This window comes from Poecilia mexicana, unplaced genomic scaffold, assembly GCF_051168715.1.
Source record: "Poecilia mexicana isolate PSO_F unplaced genomic scaffold, ASM5116871v1 scaffold_12, whole genome shotgun sequence".
In the NCBI taxonomy this organism is placed as follows: Eukaryota; Metazoa; Chordata; class Actinopteri; order Cyprinodontiformes; family Poeciliidae; genus Poecilia; species Poecilia mexicana.
Genome location: NW_028263381.1, coordinates 130838 through 152635, shown reverse-complemented (window position 1 = coordinate 152635; position 21798 = coordinate 130838). Strand labels below are relative to the sequence as shown.

At 40.9% G+C, this 21798-nt stretch overlaps 1 protein-coding gene across 2 annotated transcripts in view; it reads right to left on the bottom strand.

The window, feature by feature from the left end:
- Positions 1–17256, bottom strand: part of slc12a2 (solute carrier family 12 member 2) — an 87128-nt gene extending 69872 nt beyond the window's left edge. For both annotated transcript variants that reach the window (XM_088010687.1, XM_088010688.1), the window contains exon 1: positions 16299–17256. In XM_088010687.1, coding sequence (XP_087866813.1) covers positions 16299–16835 — 537 coding nt within the window. In that variant the 5' untranslated portion in view covers positions 16836–17256. The remainder of the gene's footprint in view (positions 1–16298) is intronic.
- Between the last annotated feature and the right edge of the window lie 4542 nt (positions 17257–21798).

The following is a 21798-nucleotide window of genomic DNA, read 5'->3' as shown; positions in this document are numbered from 1 at the left end:
CAGACAGTGGGGAAGCGAGGGGTAAAAACGCATGCTGGAACAATGCAACCCCCGCTTTATAAGTGCGTGGGGCAAAGTTCGCCGAGTACAATGGACCAAGTCTCTTAATCCTCCAGCGGTATTAGCGCAATACTCGGGAGGAAAACGACAAATTAGGTATGATGGTGTGTAATTTTGTGAAATATGATTTGTAAACAGTAAAAAGGAAATGTGTGCATAGCTCCGGGTACATGTAAATCTGTGGTCAAATGCATATGCAAATATGAAGAAATTATGAATACAAAATCAAAGTACACACACACAATAAAAATTTCTACAAACGTTAGATTTCTACACACAAATTTTTTAACTTCAGTCTCACAAATCTGATAATTACGGATCCAAACCTTCTACACCTGCAAATATTAAATAAGTACACACGAGTTGCCTGATACACACAGACAAAACTGCATTTTCGCACAGATCAGGTTACAAGTGCAGAGGATTTTTGAGACTCATTTCACGCTTCAGACAGCCTCAGATTCTTGCATAAGTGGTGCATTTAAATGCTGGTGGAAAGCTGGGTTATAGTTATAGGAAATGAACCAGCCCCCACTTTTATACACCCTGCAGCATAATTATACAATTATTTTGCAGTGCTGTGGTTCATCTGCTCTTTATTTATCGTCAGGTGAAGGCAGTCAGCGAAAGCCACCTGCGATAGCAGTGCTTCAATATGGTTAAAATAGCTTTGGCCTGCACCAAATAATGGCAAGATCGTTCATGTCTTAATGCTGGGACTGCATGCTGGCAAACGGAAAACTTCAGTTTTGTGTTAATGTTTTCATGTTTCCCATTATTTATTATACCTCTGTCGTGTCGATACCTGTTGACATATCTGTACATAAATTTACTTTGTGTTTGGGCACATCCATCACATAAGACAAGAAAACAGCTATTTAACTAAAGTGAATTTACTTACTAAATCCTTATTCAGATATTTCCAAATGTACACTACTCCTAATAGCTGGATGTTGGTCACCATCACTGAAACCATATTTTGTTGCTTCAGCAGTAATGAAGGTAGACCATCTGTGACCTTATTCACCAGCAGAAACTGAAAGGTACTTTCCTTATTTATGTTGACTTCTCACCATAAATAAGGATTTAGAGTAATGTTCACACAGCCTGCAGAAGCTTCACATTCTACTGTATTTGTATCTGGACCTCTGAAGTCCGCAAAGACCCCCTTGGACAAATGTATACCTAACCTGATCCCAGTGTCAGAATCTCACTGAGGAACAAACTGCGTTAGGTTTTCTGTCACTTTATTATTTCTGCTATAACTGATGTATATTTACATATACAATAAGTCAATCCGAGTTTAATTTGCAATTTTTATGTCTTTGTGTCATGAGGTAGAGCTCAGGCGGCTGGTGAGAGAAAGTAGATCTTGCTCTCAAAAAGTTTGGGCACCCCTGGTTTATGTGATATCGCACAGTCCTACTTAACACCGGTGACTATACAGCCATTTCAAACAAAACTAGTAAAATGACTTTGCACCAATTTGCTTTTGGTTCAACTTTCTGAAAACAGCTGGACAAAGACTGAGGGCAGTTCATGTAGCTGACGTCATTATGCAACCTGAAAACTTCCCTTTTTGGCCTGATTTTAATTAAGGATGCTTAAAATACAGGTCAACTGCATCGTCATATCATTTTTGTCAGTTGTTAGAAAAGCTGAGATTTTACATTTTTTTGGCTTTTTTTTCCATCTGCGCTGCGGTCTCCGACCAAAGATGAATATACATGAAAGAGATTTAAACACCATTTTAACTGTTAAATACGCTACACAGAGAAGACTGTGGACAACATTGTTGAGGAAGTGTGTCTGATTGGCCAAAGTAACAAAGGGTGACAACCAAAGCTCAGCATGATTGCAAACTTGGTTTAACACCATGAGGCTTAAGGCATCAAGTAGAGAAAATGCTTAGTAGTTATATCACTAGAACAGCTGGAGTAAGATGCTTTCAAACATGGAACAGAATGTTTCAAAGAAAGAAGAACCGATTGATATGATAATATATAATTACTATCATATATTGTGAGCTAGCAGTCTGTTCATGATGTACCCCTCTCCACAACCAAACATTGCTGGAGAAGGAGGGAGGGAGACAAGGAGGGAAACTGTGTGCTTTTAGTTTTCTAAAAGTGCAGTTCAAAGTGTAACAATTTAAATTCAGATTATTTTGAAAAACTGAAACATCTTTTAATAATTTCTTCCATTATGCCATCTCTGACTTACTGTTTAGCAGGTGTTAATGTTTTTACAGAGCGGTCCCCTCCACAGCGGTTGATATGAAGAATACATTACACTGTTGCATGTTTTGAGTCAAGGTACTGCAGATGAAGGTTCTCAAATTGCTGTTCCGCCACCTCCCCTGCCCAGCTGTCAGACTGGGTGGACTGATCACATGTCCACAGTCTCAAACGTCTATTATTTGGAAAACCTCTCAACACTCGGCGCATTATTCTTTTACTGCACAGATACTCTCCCAGAGCTAGATTCACTGCTGCTTCAGTCCTGTTGATGGAGACAAAGCTGTCCACACACTATACAGATGATTGTTTTTAGATTGGATCAAATTACTATTTGCCTCTGACCTGAAAAAGAAAGAGGTGATGAGTGAGGCACCTCCAAACAGAGAGCACTTTTGTTGCTGAGCAACATAAATCTGCAAACAGACTAGAAGAGCTCTACTGATAGGCAGTAATAAGTGGTCAAAGCAGAGAGGTGGTAGGACCATCAATTAAGCGCAGTCCATCAATTACAGTTCCATAACTCTTGCTCAGATTATGAGTTTAATACAGAAACTGTTGGCTGGAGTCTCACACAGCCCACACGCGACATGGATGACAGTGGCCTGGTATTTGAAGGTTAGAAGCTTGGAGGCACAAATGAGAAACAGATATTGGTTTATCACGACTGAAAATCATCCCAAAATTTACCGATGAAATCACCATCGCAAGCTTTTCTTTAACTGCAAATTAGCCAAGTTGTGCTATTTACCTTTTAAATTAAAATACATTTTGAGTTAAACAACAGTTTGAGAAATCATGTCCCTTCAGAAATGTCATACGTTTATTAAAATTTGAGAAAAATTGGCAAAACTGTGCAAACTGAGAAAAATGTATTCAGAAAAAGTGTTTTGTTTTTTTAGGAGTTACTAGCAAATACAAGAAATACATAATGTAACATTCTGTCTCTCATACTGCAAAACACCAACAGAATTGCTACAAGTATTAGCAGCACTGCCTAGTACAAGAGTCTGCTATCTGCTGCTCCAGTTCAAATAGGGAAAAAAATTACTCTTTAAATGGAAAAGGTTGCTGATCCCTGGCCTAGAGCATTAAATACAAATGCGGTAATTACAGTTTCCGTCTTCATCCAATTTGCTGATTAATTACGTTGTGAATGCTCCAAAAAGGCCGTCAGCAGTGAGCGTATATGATAACTTTGCTCCTATCAGCTGCTGAACGTCTCCTCTTAACATGGCCATTCTGTCAATGATTAGAAACAGGGCCCACCATGAATGCTTTCATGTTACAGATGAATAAGTTTGTTGGTGCCTACTGCTCCATGGGCAACATGTGTATACATCAGGCCATGTGGCAGCCTGTAAACATGGGTATTGTTTACATACCCATGTTTACAGGCTGCCAGTTTTCCATGATGCGGTGAGTTCTCTCAAAGGAAGTCAATTTTAGTACCATCGATGTCAAACAGATGGCTGAAGAATAGCAGAACATTTCTAAACATAAAGTTGTTTGCTCATACACCACAGGCTCAGAGTAGCGCGGTGAACGAAACAGACAAAACCTGTCTGTCAAAGTGTCCACAACGTAGGGTGAATGTCAGAACTGGGAATGCAGACATCTGTTACAGTTATCAAATCACAATTATAATTACAACTACAACTATTTTAAACTGCATATCCTAACCTAAATGTATCTTTGCTAGAACTATATAGCAAAGGCACATGAACTATAAATAAAAAAGGCAACCTTAAAATATTAAGAAATATCTATTAGGATATTCGTTGACATTTCTAAAGATTTATTTATTTATTTATTTATTTTTTGGGTAGTGGATTTCTTTATCCGGAACCTCAGTACAAATTTCGTACCACAAACTCCCAAGGTGATATGACAATAAAAAATCCTTGAATCCTTGAACCCCCATTTAAATCAGTTTGGACAAAAAAAAATGACTTATTTTCAGGAAGATGATACTTCACGCACAAAAACTGATTCCACATCACACATTAATAAACCATGTTATATTTGCTACATTTTTTTTTTATGTCAATGGATCCAAGGGTCAACAAGTCAAGTTTCATTTTTGAATGTGGCTTCCACTTTTTGTATGCAGAAATCAGTTAATCTTAGAGAAATCAATGAGTTTAAGAGATTGGTCAAAAGATGGTGTTCATTTGATGAATACTAACTGTAACTGCACGCAATTTGCGTACAATATAGCATAAATACTAACTGTAACTTTATGCTATATTGTACGCAAATTGCGTGCAGCAAATTTATAAATAAAACATAATGGGGACAACATGTTTGAGAGATCAAACATGTCTCAAAAAAGTTTGAATCATCATGTTTGACAAATGCACATTATACAATATCAGCTTATTAGGCTGATATTTCTAAATGTCTTTACCTAGGTATGGTTTCAAAAGGAGATGCATTCAACCACTTCTGCCAACCTTGGGAATTTTTCCAAATGTGTCTGTTTTTCTTTCAGTATCAGCGTTGCACCAGGTGTAACGTTTTGTTGTGGCTCTCTGGGGTTGCATGAGGGTTGTGTGAGAAAGTGATGTCAACATTTGCAGCACATACCATAACTGAGCCTCTGCATCAAAACAGTGCACACACTTTGTAAAATGCTGAGCTTAGTGTTGTGAGAGGACAGTCGATATGTTGAGCAGCACCAACACAAAGGGCGCAGGACGCAACCATTATGAAGGTCAATGCAGTTATGTTACATAGGCTGAAAATATTATTGCAAGGATGAGAACATTTTAATATATCAATTTTCAGCAAATATTTTGAAGCACAATAAATTATGTAACCTTCAGTTATAAAAGTGCAGTATAGCTGTTGTAAATGAATATTTTAGTAATCAAGTATTTTATCAATTATTCTACAATTAATCATGTAACCGGATAAAAAAAAATTGAAAATAAAATATGGGTAAATCTAACAGCAGAATTACTATTGGATAACAACATCAGTCCAATTTTTCATATTTGCGCATGCCTAACAATTATTTTTCTTAATCTGTAACAATAATAGCTCACTTTCTAAGGTAACTTGGTAGAAAAGTTATACAAAAGTCTGAAATTCTATTCAATTTAATAACAGAGGCAAGGTCACAAACACGCTTATAAAGCGTGTCTATAATCCAGCTTTTAGTTTATGTATTCATCTTCAGCCAATTTAATAGATGAACTCTCCCAGCCATTTATAGCTTTTATGTCCATGTTAGCGACAGGATTTGACACCTTTGTTCATCACACACAGAAACGCATCTACCAGCTATGTACCGTGACGATGCGCTCCGCCACCCATTTGTTGAGACCGAGATGAAACAAAATTTATTTTCCGGTTCGTCCGTAAAGCTACACTTACGTTAAACATAAACTACAAAATAGCTGCCCACAGTGTTCAGTCTATCCGCTCACCTGTATAAATACACTTGCAGCGCTCTTTGCCGCCACCAGAAAGCAGCTCCAGAATGAGAAAGGATGCGGTACTCCAGGCATCATGCCAGTCAATTTAAGGATACTAAATTGAGTCCCTGAAAAATGACAAAAACCCAAGACACATTCAGCTCAGTGTCCATGAAATAATATTCAGATAGGATTTTTTTTGCTGACTGATTTTAGTTGCCTCTGTGACCTAAAATTACAGAATCACATGGGCAGTCTATAATGTCTGGGTGTGAATTATAACCTGTCAAATGACTGGTTGGCTTAAATATTTTTTTACCCTTTAAAAAAAAAAAAAAAACACTGAAAAATACAGAAAATATTCCATTAACACAACCCCTGATATAGTGTCCTCCTGATATAGTGTTTTCCCCGAACGTTGGTGGCGGTCCGCTCAGAATAACTGAATATTGATGATCTGGAAGGCTGAGTCCAGCATGTTTTTGTTTAGCCAGGTTTCTGTTAGACAAAGAACAGCACACTTCATCTCTGTAGAAATAGTCTCAGATGTAACAAATCCACTTTATCCAGTAAGCGTGCATAGTCTAGAAATGTCCGCTTCAGTGGTCCGAAATTGGTGGATACGGCTGGGCCAATGCACCCTTTCGCTTCTCCCCCTTCTGTATTCGGGGACCACATTTCCGTTTGACTGATGTTCCTCGCACTCTGCTTCACCAGTCTGTTGTCCACTGTCTGCCAAGTGCAGATTTCAGACGTGGTGATATATTAACAGCTGAAATGTCTCCAATAGTCACCAGTTTAGGCGGGCTAGATCAGGGGTGGGCAATCCTGGTCCTCGAGGGCCGGTGTCCTGCAACTCTTCGATGTCTCCCTGGTCCAACACACTTGAATCAAACAGCTGAATCACCTCCTCAGTGCAGTCAAGTTCTCCAGAGTCCTGCCAACAACCTCATTATTTGACTCAGGTGTGTTGAAGAGGAGATGCATCTAAAAGTTGCAGGAGACCGGCCCTCGAGGCCTGGAGATGCCCACCCCTGGGCTAGATTGTGGCAACAAAACAATCCAACTATGAAGGTTGTTCACAAGATTATTAACAAATATGTAAAAAATAAATAAATAAATTTTTTTAATAAAAATGACATAATGTAGCTTTAAAAGCTCCTGCTGTGACACTCCGCCTTCAGCACATCATCACAACAGTGCTTCTCCATTATACCAGTTACAACCAGCCTTAGGAACTTTGCACTGAAAAGTAGTGGAAAGAATCAGAGCAACATTTCAGGTATTTACTCCAGGTAACACCCTAACCTTTTGGGTATTTTCTTTTGTAGATTAAAGCCAATTAAATGGTGTAATGCAATTAAGAGGAGCATAACAGGTTTTAAACCGGATGAATTCAATATTTATCTATCATGTAAAAGCCCTAAAATACCGAGATCAGTTTCAGCCCGTTCCATCCAGTGGTGTGGGTGGAACAGTACACTTTAGAAGTACACAAAATCTGTACTTGAAAGGTTAATTCCTAACATCAAGATTTTTGTCATGTAAATCTGGAATCTGGATGAGAACTGATCCCCCTGGACACTCACTCACACACAGCCATTATGCAGCCTGTGCGCAGATGTGTGTGGTAAAACTGCTGGAAACTAACCAGCAGATTATGAGTCTGAGACAAAGAGGGTGCCTCCTCTTGTGAGGAGCCACACCAGCAGGCCTGTGTATTATTTTCCTTCCTGTCTCCATGTCCAGTCAGAGTCATTAACACAAAGAATATTGGATTCCTAGAGACGGAGAAGGAAGGAGACACTGCCTCCCAAAATCAGATAGTAACAATACAAGCGCTCTTTACAGCTACTTTACATCTTCAAGAATGTAAAGTACATTCTTGAGCTTTGTACTTTGTACAAAGAAATTCTGGGAGAAGTGGGTAGCTTAACTGGCCGGCCTAAAAAGCAATCAGTGATGATTGAAGTTTACGGAGACATTTGTGAAGTAAGTAAGTAAGTAAACTTAATTTATATAAGGTTTTAAACCGGATAAATATATAATTTAAAACAAAAATGGAAACGTCAATAATAAAATAATCTAAAATCAGTGAACAAAGTTAACCAAACGTCAGTCTGAAGAAATAAGTCTCGAGACTTTTGAATGAATCAGTTGACTCGGAGCAGCACATTGATAGAGGTAGAGCGTTCCAGAGCCTCGGGACCACCACCTGAAATGCTCTATCACCACTGGTTTTAAAATGAGTTCTTGCTACCGTCAGCAGCATCTGATTAGAAGACCTCAGAGTCCGAGACGGACAGAGAGACTTCAAAAGTTCCAATATATACTGGGGAGCCTCACCATGGAGTGTCTTAAATGTTAAAACCAAAATTTTAAAATGAGTCCTAAAATACACTGGGGAGCCAATGCAGAGAGACCAGAACAGGAGTTATGTGATCTGTTCTGTGGGTTTTAGTTAAAAGTCTGGCTGCAGCATTTTGCATAGATGAAGGCAAGTCATGGATGATTTACTTAGACCCACTAAAAGGCCGTTACAGTAGTCTAAACAAGAAGAAATAAAAGCATAGACAATAATTTCTAATTCCTTCTGTGATAAAATAGCTCAAAACTTCTAAATATTCCTTAAATGGTAAAAACAATTGCAAACTAACAGTTTGCAATGATTGTCCAAAGACAAAGAACTGTCGAAGAGAACACCCAGATTTCGGAAACTATATTCGAAGAGTTTAAAAACCCAAGATGCTTCCTGATTTCCGCAATTTTATCATCAGGAGCAACGATAAGTGTCTCAGTCTTATTTGCATTTAACTTCTGGTGGTTGTCATTCAGCCGAATTTTAATGTCAGACAGGCAATTACCTGGTGGTGAGTTGGCTCCGGTGGTGGGGGAGGATGCCGGTCAGACCTGGCAGGCCTAAATGTGTTGTGAGAGTCTGCTGGGAACGTCTGGCAGAATCCCTGTGAGACAACGGAGCTTTAACTCCCATCTCCGGCAGAACTTTGAACACGTCCCGGGGGACGTGGGGGACATTGAGTCTGAGTGGACCATTTTCCATGCCTCCATTGTCGAGGCGGCTTATCGGAGCTGCAGCTGAAAGGTTGTCAGTGCCTTTCGCGGCGGCAATCCTCGAACCCATTGGTGGACACCTTCAGTGAGAGATGCCGTCAGGAAGAAGGAGTCCTATCGGGCCTTTTTGGCCTGTGGGACTCCAGAAGCAGCTGATGGGTACCGGCAGGGGAAGCGGTATGCAGTTTGGGTGGTTGCTGAGGCAAAAACTCGGGCGTGGGAGGAGTTTGGAGAGGCCATGGAGAAAGACTTCCACACGGCTTCGAGGCGATTGTGGTCCACCATCCGACATCTCAGGAGGGGGAAGCAGTACAGCACCAACACTGTTTATAGTGGGGATGGTCTGCTGCTGACCTCGACTCAGGACTTTATGGGCCGGTGGGCGAAATACTTCGAAGACCTCCTCAAACCCACCGACATCCCATTGAGGAAGCTGAGCCTGGGGACTCTGGGTCGAACTCTCCAATCTCTGAGGATGAGGTCGCCGAGGTGGTTAAAAAGCTCCTCGGTGGCAGGGCCCCGGGGGTTGATGAGATCCACCCGGAGTTCCTTAAAGCTCTGGATGTTGCAGGATTGTGTTGGCTGACGCGACTCTGCAATATCACATGGACATCAGGGGCAGTTCCCCTGGATTGGCAGACTTGGGTGGTGGTCCCCCTGTTCAAAAAGGGGGACCGGAGGGTGTGCTCCAATTACAGGGGGGTCACACTCTTAAGCCTCCCTGGCAAGGTCTACTCAGGGGTTCTGGAGAGGAGGGTCCGTCGGATAGTTGAACCTCGGATTCAGGAAGAGCAGTGTGGTTTTCGTCCTGGTTGTGGAACACTGGACCAGCTCTACACCCTCAGCGGGGTCCTGGAGGGTTCCCATGAACCCTCCAGGACCCCGCCCAACCGGTTGGACCCAGCCCAACCGGTCTACATGTGTTTTGTGGACTTAGAGAAGGTGTTCGACTGTGTCCCTCGGGCCCTGTGGGGGGGTTCTCTGGGAGTATGGGGTACCAGGCCCTTTGATACGGGCTGTCAGGTCCCTGTATGACCGGTGTCAGAGTCTGGTCCGCATTGCCAGCAGTAAGTCAGGCTCGTTTCCGGTGAGAGTTGGACTCCGCCAGGACTCCCCTTTGTCACCGATTTTGTTAATTACTTTCATGGACAGAATTTCTAGGTGCAGCCGAGGTGTTGAGGGGATCCGTTTTGGTGGCCTTAGGATTGCATCTCAGCTTTTTGCGGATGATGTGGTCCTATTGGCTTCATCAAGTCGTGATCTGCAGCTCTCGCTGGAGCGGTTTGCAGCCGAGTGTGAAGCAGCCGGGATGAGGATCAGTGCCTCCAAATCCGAGGCCATGGTCTTGAGCCGGAAAAGGGTAGAATGCCTTCTCCTGGTCAGGGGGGTGTCCTGCCCCAAGTGGAGGAGTTTAAGTATCTTGGGATCTTGTTCACGAATGAGGGAAGAAGGGAGAGGGAGATCAACAGGCGGATTGGTGCAGCATCTGCCGTAAAGCGGGCGCTGTACCATAACCATACCAACTTTATCTACAAAGCACTTTAAAACAACCACAGTTGATACAAAGTGCTGACATTAAAACACAACATAATAAAAAAAAAAGACAACTCTTACAATTTAAAAACAAACATACAATTTAAAACTAGATCCCTCTGGAGTTGAAAGCCAAGTAAAATAGATGGGTTTTAAGACAATCTTTAAAAGTGGACAGTGAAGGGGCTTCTCTAACCTGCAAAGGCAAGTCATTCCATAACTTAGGACCCATGATACCGGTCCGTAGTGGTGAAGAGAGAGCCGAGTCAAAAAGTGAAGTTCTCGATTTACTGGTCGATCTACGTTCCCACCCGTTCTTTTGGTCATGACCCAAATGACCCAAATGGTCATGACCCAAATGTCTTTGGGTCATGACCCAAATGACCAAATGAACGAGATCATGGATACAAGCGGCCGAAATGGGTTTTCTCCGCAGGGTGGCTGGACTCTCCCTTAGAGATAGGGTGAGAAGCTCAGTCACCCAGGAGGGACTCAGAGTACAGCCGCTGCTCCTTCACGTTGAGAGGAGTCAGTTGAGGTGGCTCGGGCATCTGGTCAGGATGCCTCCTGGACGCATCCCCCCTGGTGAGGTGTTCCGGGCACATCCCACCGGGAGGAGGCCCCGGGGAAGACCCAGTACACGCTGGAGGGACTATGTTTCTCAGCTGGCCTGGGAACGCCATGGGGTTCCCCCAAGAGGAGCTGGAAGAAGTGGCTGGGGAGAGGGAAGTCTGGGCCTCCCTTTTGAAGCTGCTGCCCCTGCGACCCGACCCCGGATGAAGCAGAAGAAAATGGATGGATGGACAGGCAATTACTGAGTTCAGTCAATTTATGAAATTCAGAAGATCGGAACAAACAGTATTTTTGAATATTGTCAGCATACACATGGTAAGAGACATTACTGTAGCGATTTAAAATAAAACCTATTGGGCGTATAGACAATAAAAAGAGGAGTGGGCCCAAAACTGAACCTTGGGGCACCCCACAGGACAGCTGAGCAACATCAGAATGAACATGATTCATAAACACAATAAAAGACCTTTCAGATAAATAAGAAATAAACCAATTTAAAACAGTTCCAGAAATACCAAAAAGATCTCTTAGTCTGTTGATAAGAACAGTGTGATCCACAGCGCTGAAGTCAAGTCCAGTACAACAAACACAGTGTAGTTTCCAGAATCAGCTGCCATCAATACATCACTAGAAACTTTTAATAATGCTGTTTCTGTGGAATGCAATCTGCGAAAACCAGACTGAAAAATGTCCATAAGATCATTTTGCTCTAGAAAAGAAGTCAGTTGATGTGCTACAACCTTTTCAAGGCTCTTCGACATAAAAAGAAGTTTAGAGATAGGTCTGTCGTTTTCAGGCACAGAGGAATCCAGGTTAGGCTTTTTAACCGAGAACAGACAGCAGCACTTTTAAAACATTGGGGTACAGATCCAGAACAAAGAGACAAATTTATCAAGCTTACTACACTTGGACCGATGCAGTTAAAAATATCTTTAAAAAGAGATGTTGGGAAAACATCCAATGGACTGGATGACAGTGTCATATGCATCAAAAGATCAGTGATGTCATTAATGGACACTGGGGTAAAAGAGGACCATGTCTCTACGGTCAGAGGACAAGGGTCCAGACAGTGGGGAAGTGAAGGCATGATACTTGCTCTGATGTTAGCAACTTTGTTCATAAAAAATAAAAAGCGATTACAATCGGCATGAGTAAAAGCACTTTGAGATGAACACAGTGGAGAAACAATGTTCTTAATTGTGTCAAATAAAATTTTTGGATTTCACCCTTTTGATTTGATGAGATTAGCAAAATAACTGGCTCTTGCATTCTTGAGCATCTCATGTAAGGAGCTGATTAAGTCTTTAAGGTGGTACCTGTGGGCCACCAGATCAGTACGTTTCCATAAACGGTTCAGTTTTCCGGCATAGTCTCCTCAAGGTCACAATTTCCTTATCAATCCGGGGACTGCTTGTACGCTGAACAGTGCTCTGTTTTAAAGGTGCTATTAAGTTCAAAATGTCCTTACAGTAAATGCTAAAACAGAGCTTAAACTCAAAGATTAACTCAATATCAGATTGTGGTAACAAAACTAACTATGAAGATTGAACTTTTACAGAATCCTTAAAATCTTGTATAATGTATTCTGAAACCATTAAATCAAAGTTAGGATCATTGATATTCTCAATAAACAAATTTTGGATTAATAATTTATGTTAATTTTAATTGTAAATTTTTTTTATTTGTTGTTTTTAAAACTCTATATATGTGGGTTTAAATAGCATTTCATTTGCAATGTATTTCTGTAACATAAAATTACCCAGAAATTTTTTTACATCCTGTCAACTTCACATCTTTTAATTCAAAAACATTGTGTTTTTGTATTAAAAGCCCCAACCACCAGGCTTAGCAAGTTTTCTGTAGTGTGGCAGTGGAGCTGCCACACTACAGCAACAACGAGATTACATCAATATTTAAGTGGCCTGGGTTTATGCTTGGCTGCCCCAGTCGGAATTAATCTCCTTTGTTACTGGTTCCCTTCTAGCTTGTCAATATGAACTTTTAGGATGCTGTTGCCATGTGGTCAGGAAAAAAAAAAGACTCAGAAAAAACTCCTGTCCAAGACGCATTGCTCACACTCCCAAAGACATTTAATTTGAATGTACCATCACAACCTGTATCGGTTACTAAAAAGAACCTCGAGTTTAGCTATTTGCAGCTAATACACCGGAACAATTCTATGATTCAGTCATTAATTGCAGTGGAAAAGCAATCAATTGGTACAGTGGAATTTCCGATGCTCATTCCAATCTGAGTATGTAACACAGAGAGGAAAACATATTAAGAAATGATAGGGTGGAAGCATTAGGGTCAGTACGACCTTCAAACGGCACTAGTCCCATTCATTTCAAAGTGAAGTTTTACCAAGCTATTTCGCCAGAAATTACACACACTAAAAATGAGCCAACTACAGCAGCTCACCATCCCCATCCTGAGAACTGCAGCCATTCTAATATAGAGGTGATGAAAGAGACTCCCGTCATTGTGTCGGACATTTGCCATTAACTAAGGACTAAAGAAAACAATATAGGCTTCCCCCCCACACACCCTCATCGACAACCTTGAGAGGACACATGAGAAGCTTTTCATCACAAATCACTTGATAAATTGACAGATCAGGTATCTCAGAAGAAATTCACAGGACAGAGTTTGTCTTTAGCTTCATTGACTACAATAATTAAAGACCTCTATCCTCAAGCAAGGGCTAAGGGAATCATTTATTACATAATATACTTAATAATCCTAATATCAAACCTGTCTCTTTAGATCTACAATTTAAAGCTTTACAACCATGCTCAGACCCTGCCTCCATGTGTGCCCTGTCTGTGAATTGTATTGTTATCAATGGAGGGAAAGAGCTGTGACTTTACCCAATTATTGCAATGTTGTAAACCTTCACTTAGTTTTAACATTTTCTTAAAACAGATGAAGTTGCGCAGGCTCAATGAAACGCCAAGTACACTGCCGGATTTCCATAAGAGAAAATCATACAAAATTTATTTCAATTATGTCATTTTTTTCCTAAAAGGTAAACTCAAGTTTAAAGACTTCACACATACACTGCTACATCTCAGGCATTTATTAGAGGTACACTAAATAATTCAGGCTTAGAGTTAATGTAAACCTAAAATTCTGTAGTTTTTTGGTTTGTTTTTTTGTAGGAGATATAGATTACAAACATATATAGGGTTTCTCCTAGTGTATTATAGGCCGAGAGGCTTTATGTGTCTCCCCCTGCCAGGCTAAGCGTTGTTTTTGTTTGGATTTTTTATTAATTTATTTAATAAATCAAACTGCAAGCATCTTTCTGCGGTGAGCATTTTACTGGCAGGGCAGAATTATTCCTGAAATAAAAATGGGTTTATAGTTTTTAGAGTATTATAGTTGATGCACTGAATAGGCAGTGCAGACCAATCAGACCCCACTGTTGCGGCTTGATCTCTGAAGTTCACCGTGGCACAGATCACTCATATAGGCTCACCTATATGGACATTTATGTCAGCCCTCTGTGAGGATGAGGATCCATGTTTCTTTGTAGACTTCATCAAGGTAGGAGTCAGGTTTAATCCATCGCGTTTGCTCTGCTCGCGTTCATAGGTGTTTACAGGTGCACATTTAGAAGGGTACGTTGAGAGTGCAGTGAGAATGATACACATTTGTGAACAAAGCCGTATGTACTTTGTGTGCATTTACATCTCATCATCCTGATTCTGTGTCTGTATTGATCAAGTTTGACTTCCAGGATGCCGGTGCGTTAGTGAGCCAGTGATTCAGTCCATGGTCTCACAGCACATTGGTGAGTTTTTATTCCATTTTATTTTTTCGGCAACACAATGCATATCAAATCCTTTGTCTACTTAAAGTCAGGTAGAGTTGCAGCATGCGGCAACTCTGTATGCTGTGTTCTAATCGAGTCAACCCACATTGCATCCCTACAACTTTCATGCCAATTTAAAAACAAAATGGTTAGAAGCAGGGTTTTTTGTCTGCAACAGTATTTTTTTGTCTTCAGAAGAAAATTGACAACCTGCAAAAGCTAAACCAGATATTTTTATGTGGGCACAAGCAGTGCCAAATACTTTAGAATGCTACTTATACATTTTATCTATGAACTGGCTAATATTGCTCTCATTTAGCACAGTTTGCAAATCCAAAATATGGAGAATTTAGAATGGATTTTTTAAAATAAAGTGCTTAAGTTTTTAATTGCTTTCTTTGAATAGCAGCGATCCCTCTGTAGAAAAATTGATTGTTGTAATAAATGTAACAACCACTAACACAAACAAAACATGTTTAATATGTATGGACTGTTCGATATGCCGTCTACATCTTCAACAACACGTTAAGGAAAAAAATGAAAATGTTCTTCATTAATTTTTTGTTTTTTCTTCACCAGTCTCTCTTTATCTGTTTCTGTCTCTCACCACCTTTAAATATTCATCCACAGTCTCCCTCTCTATTACTTATGGCTTTGCTTACCATGCTCAGACTTATAGAGCCAGAGGAAGCATTTCCCTTTTCAGGGTTTTCCCCAGAAAATCTGCTAAGCCTGGTGGTAGAGGCGCTAGCGCAGTCATCCAGTGGCCTACTGTGTTTTTGAGTTTAAAAAAAACTTTTTTCAGAAGTTGACCTTTAAAATGTCACAAATATCACAAGGTAATGTGTAATAATGTGTTAATGTAATAATGTGTTATTGGAAGACATTATTAACAATACTTAAACTCCAAATATAAATTCTTAAAGGCAAACATACAAAAAATATCCAAATAAATAAAGCTTAGCCTGGTGGGAACACAAGTAAAGCCAGGTGGCCCACCAGGCTTACAAAACACTGAGAGAAACCCTGAATAATATACAATTAAGAGATTTGGACAATAGGATGGCCAGTTAGATTCCACATTCACAGCCATAGGGATGAACGGAGAAGAACAGACTGTGCTTTGACTTAATGAGACTATTACACGCTGAAAATAGGTACACCCTCACTCTCAATACACAGTTTTAAATTCCTGAAACTACAGAAAGTGTTCAATTTCTCTCAATTTTACAGTCTCACTACTGCATTTTCAATTATTTTAAGCAATGATTGCTTAGATATCATAGTATTTCAACCTTGATTAATGATTTCAAGTTTAAAACGACTTTCTGCTTAGTGAAGTGGTAAGCTAACAGTGAAATAAAAAAATGAGCAGAAGAATCATCTGGGATTATTTGGAGTTTTAGCAACAATAGAAACTCATCTGTCCCCAAATTAACAGCATATCACTGAGTGTGAGGATCCCACACAGCGTGATATCTTGCTGTGGAAGTCATGTTTAACTCTCAATCTAAATTAGTCACCGAGCTAAACACGCTGGCTTCTGCACGCATCAACGCTCTCTGAATCTTGAGGGAAGCTTACCTTTTCCAGTCCGTCATGGAGCTCCGACAGGGTGGGTCTCACGAGTTTCTCTCCCAAAGGCGCAGCCGTCTGTCGGTAAAAGTCAATTTTGGGAACAGCATCAATGGTGTTGTGGCCAAAGGTCCTCAGATAATAGGTGTTGGTATGGGTGTCATAGTGATAGTGATGCTGGCCCCCTGTGGATGAATGCAAGCTGGTCTCACTCATCACCGTGTCTCCGTTCTGTAATCCCTCAGGCGGCACTGCCTCCGGAGAGGCCCCGCTCCCCGACCCGTTCGGATCCGCAAAGTTTACCACTCTGAACCGTCCTTTGGCTTCCTCCCCCCCAGCCCCCGAATCACCACCCGCTGCGGAGTTTTCGGAGCTCGCAGACTTTTCTTCAGAGGCGCCCGCAGCTTCAGACACAAGATCCACCTGGAAGCGACTCTGACTAGGTGTCGGACCGGACGGCCTTTGCCCGGCATCTGGAGCTAAAAAATCATTTTCCATGGTAGCACTGTCTGCTGGCGCGGAAGGCGCAGAGGATGGTTCCGACATAGCTGTTATGCGGAATGTAGCAAACACTCGCTTGGATCTACTAAATCAGTAAAGAACGCGCTGTGTTGCTCCGTCACTAAACCCCTGCTAGTTGCAGGAAAACACACGCTGTGCTGCCCGCTGAGGAGAGGCGCAGGATCCCTAGCAGAGGGCGGTGTTAGAGGCAGATGGCTGCTTAGCGGCGGTAGGACATGCGAGTACAAACTGGGAAGTTACCACCACTCTTCTATTTCTCTTTCTGTCGCAGTAAATGAAAACGTTCCAACAACCTTCGTCTTTTAAAAGTCAGGAAGGACCACTTGTAAGCGTTGTGTTGTTTTAATCAAGGATGCTGCTGTCGACCTTGCCACGACTCCTCCTAGAGTCCCAGCGTCTCTCTGCTTGCTATTATACACACTGCAGACGGCACCGGAGAAGGGTGGGATCCGCAGAGAAATGCATCGCGAGACTTCAGTGATTACCTTTTGTTTCAGACAAGGGGATGAAAACGTCGCGAGAATATTGCAATACTTAATCAGTATGGATGACGTTATCAAAACCCTATGCAAGGAAGGTAAGGTGGGGCGCGAAACTGTACCAACAGGCTAACCAACAAAACATGTGCACGTGCAGTTCTTCTGGGTTACTTCCTCCATAAAGGAAGAAAACTTTATGAAGGAAAGACTTGACGCTTTGCCTCTAACTTAGACTCAAATTTTTAATCGGTTTTACTTGATCAAATAAACTGTGAAAAGTGCTGTTAATGTTTAGATTTTTTCGACTATGAATCTCCTCAATTTAAGCTTTACTTAAAAATAAAGAGCACTTAGCATTGTTCTTATGCTATTAACAGTTTTTGTTTACCATTCTGCATACAAAAATGATCTGGTTCATATTTTTTCCATTCAATCTTATTCAGTAAGATTGAATGGTAGCAAGATTTTATTAACCCCATAGTCATACTGTCACCTTCCTAAGATGACAGCTTGCTTGTGACATCTTTTCTGCAAAGTGTGTTTCTTTTCTTATCTTTCTTTTTTTTTTTTTTATTTGCCTAAACCATCTTTCGGGAAAAAGAGGTCATGATTTTCTTTTCTTTTTTTCTTTGCCAAAATCAGGATTAGGAAGGTGATGATAACCCTAACTCTAAATGGTTGAGTCAACACTTAACATATTCATGACTCCAGCATCATAAAACTATTTGTGAATGACATAGAGTCTTCAGATACAATCCAGGAAAATGCTGCAGTTCATCTGAAATGTTGGGATCCATTTTTGTTCATGAATTGATCAGAACTAATTCCTAAGCATTCATTGAGCTGGAGACACCACTGGTGGCAATATCGGTGCTGCAATAAAACTCAGAACTGATCTCCTCTACAAAAGCAAGACCTGAAACCCAAAGCCTCGTCTTTGGATTCAGCCTCCAACTGAGGCATAACAGCTCTGAATCTTTTTCTTCTAACCTGTTAGCCAGAAATAAGAATTTATTCAAAACCTTCAAAGTGTTCCCTGTAGAACTTTTAGAAAGCGGTCTGCATACCTCAAGTTTCTGCATTCCCATAGAGACTTGAGAAGTATATTGATGCATCTGCCTGTGGAGGCCTGCTCTGGCAGCTTCTCCATTCATCAAACAGAAGAGTACTTTCCTCTGTTTTCCAACCCAAAATACTGGAGATTCTGCTGAGAGCCTAGCTGGGATGCCAGTCAATCCTCAACTCTCGTCTGAAGAAAATACTTTTCTGTTCCATCAATTTTTGGGGTATTGGTCATTGCTTTGACCCAACTGACTGATGATCAACTCAAAGTAAGACCAATTTCGGCTGAATTAGATGTTTTAAAATAAGGTTTTTGTAAATTGTCTTTCTGTTATATGTTTGCTTAATGTTGCTTAATGTTTTGCTGATTAATATGCTTTAATATTCTTACATTATGTTGCTGCTTTGCCATTTTAGGTTTGCCACATGTTAGAGATTGTCTCGTTCCAGAGCAACTGAATTCAGTGCTGCTTGAATTCACTGGCGCTCTCTCTCGACCATTATCTTCTTTCTTCCTCCTGCTTCCACTTCTCTTCTTTCCTTGATTTCAAATACTTATCTACTTTGTGGTCATAAAAGGCCTAAGACCACGATTTCTTTATCTAGCTGTTAACCCTCAACATGTGGAGTTTCATGACCTATTGACAGAAGGTGTTGGACAGGTCTGAGTCTGGACAGTGACCTGACCTCCTCTTCTTTTACTTAAATCTTCCTCCTCCCTTGCCAAAGATTGCAGTGACTCTTTTCATTAGTAGCTTGTATACCAGTAGTTAAGGAAAGAGGTTATTATCTGCTGTAAAGTCAGGCTATTTTAATTATAAATTCTCAGATTTGATTAGAAATAAGTGTGTCAGTGAGCATTCTTTGTTGAGTTAATTCTGCCAGTAGTGAGAATTCATTCCTTCATGAGAGACTGAGTTTGGCTTATGAGTTGCTTGAGTAGGTGCCCTGATTAAACTCAATAATTTAAATTTTATTCATGATTTGATCAATCATACATTATTGATAACAACTATTAACTTCCTCAATATTGGGAGGTTGAAGCCAAACTTTGATGCAAGCTCTAGATCCCAAGAATTTTGATACCACCTTGTGAAATTGTTACAAATATTTCTGTTTCCATAATCCTGATTCCCAACAGGAAAATGTTAGAGTTTCATAATGCATGCTTCAGTATATTGAAATGAAGAGAAATTATTATAGAATCTTCTGGGATCCTCTTTACCTCTGGTTTGAGAAAGTTACAAGACTGATGGCCAGAAAGACAGCAGGGAATCCTTTAGCTGTCCTTTCTACCTAGACTTTCAATAAGCTAGTAAAAGCATTCTGCACTGCTGCAGAATACTTATTGAAAGTGGAACATTTTTAGGCATAGTGGCTCGTACAAGTCATTGTCTTCCAGTTAACGTCGAGTTCAAGCCTTCTGCAAAATATTGAAGCTTCCTTGTGCCAGATATAGAACCTGATGTGTTCAGGAGTGTGTATCAATAAGGAGAAATACTGCAGCATGTATAGATTCTAACTATAATAAGTACTTTTTAGGACTTTGTTTGAATGAGAATAAGATTTTAAAGTCTCCTGTTCCTGTATGAGTCATTCTACATCCAGAATGTAATGAATAACAAGTTAGCCCTCCCTCTGCACCCCCTCAAAAAGCACTGTCTAGGTACAACTAATATACATGACATTTAAAGCTGAGACATGTTAATAAATGTCAGCTTTATAGTAACACATTGGACAGATGAGCAGTTCTCTGGATATCCATCTACAGTGATATAGAGTGATTGACTCAGAGTACGCATCACTTCTATGATCTTTCACCACATAATTTTACTGTTAAATAAGTTTTAGATCGGTGGACATTAGAATTTTTAATAGTCAGTAACCTTGATTAGTTATTTGATATAGCCTACCTAGTACAAAGTATAATTTCATTGCATTTGTTTCCCAAGTTTGCACATATGTTTGCTACTTTTTGTCATTTAAAATACTCTCTTTCCTGTTAGGACCCCTTATAGAAACTATAGATGGTATTTAAGACTTTTGCAGAATATTATAATTGATCACTCCAGTCAACCACAGCTACTAAACTGTACTTACTTCCAGGACAAAATGTCACTTAATGCTTTACTAAATGCTCCTAAACCAGTTGCAATGTCAGAGTTGTTTACGTCAAAGTGCACAAGATCACATTCCAAAAATACCAAGGGAACTGTTCAGTCAAAATAAATAATTTAAGACAGTGTTATCACAAGGGGTGAAAGTAGTTTTAAATTCTTGGGGGTACTATGTGTCAGGATCTGTGCCTTTGGTTTTTGTTTTGGGAGCCTGCTGCTTCCCACTTCCTCCACCAGATGCCGCCTAGGAGCAGAGCCCCTGGAGAGGTGCGTGGTCGAACCCAGGGACACACCTGCGGCGCATTATCTCCATGCATGGTTAGTAGCTTCCGAGTCTTAACATCCGTGGCCTTTATCTCTTCCACTGGCCAGCTGATTATTCCGGCAGGGTATCTGATTACTGGTAAGGCATAGCTGTTTATTGCACGGATCTTGTTCTTGCCATTGAGCTGGCTTCTCAGGACTTGCCTTATTCATTGGAGGTATTTGGCTGTGGCTCCTTTCCTTGTGACCTCATTGAGGTTGCCATTTACTTGTGGTATTCCCAGGTAATTGTAACTGTTCTCTATGTCTGCTATTGTTCCTTCTGGGAGTGAGACCCCTTCTGTGCGGACGACCTTCCCTCTCTTTGTAACCATCCGGCCACACTTCTCTAATCCGAATGACATCCCAATGTCAGTGCTGTAGATCTTGGTGGTGTGGATCAGTGAGTCGATGTCTCGCTCGCTCTTGGCGTACAGCTTGATGTCATCCATGTAGAGGAGGTGACTGATTGTGGCCCCATTCTTGAGTCGGTATCTGTAGCCAGCTTTGTTGATGATTTGGCTGAGGGGGTTCAGGCCTATGCAGAACAGCTGTGGGGACAGAGCATCTCCTTGGTGTATGCCACATTTGATAGACACTTGTGCAAGTGGTTTGCAGTTGGCTTCAAGGGTGGTTTTCCACAGCCCCATCGAGTTTGCAATGAAGGCTCTTAGATCCTATTGATGTTGTACATCTCTAAGCATTCAATGATCCAGGTATGTGGCATTGAGTCATAGGCTTTCTTGTAATCAATCCAAGCGGTGCACAGGTTGGTGTGTCGGGTTTTGCAGTCTCGGGCGACTGTGTGGTCTACAAGGAGTTGGTGTTTGGCTCCTCTGCTAATTATGCCGATGCCCTTCTGTGCTGTGCTCATGTATTTATCCATGTGTCCGCTTATCTTAGCTGCTATGATGCCTGATATGAGCTTCCATGTTGTAGATAGACAGGTTATTAGCCCATAGTTGGATGGGACTGAACCCTTTGAGGGATCCTTCTGTATCAGGATTGTGCGCCCTTCAGTTAACC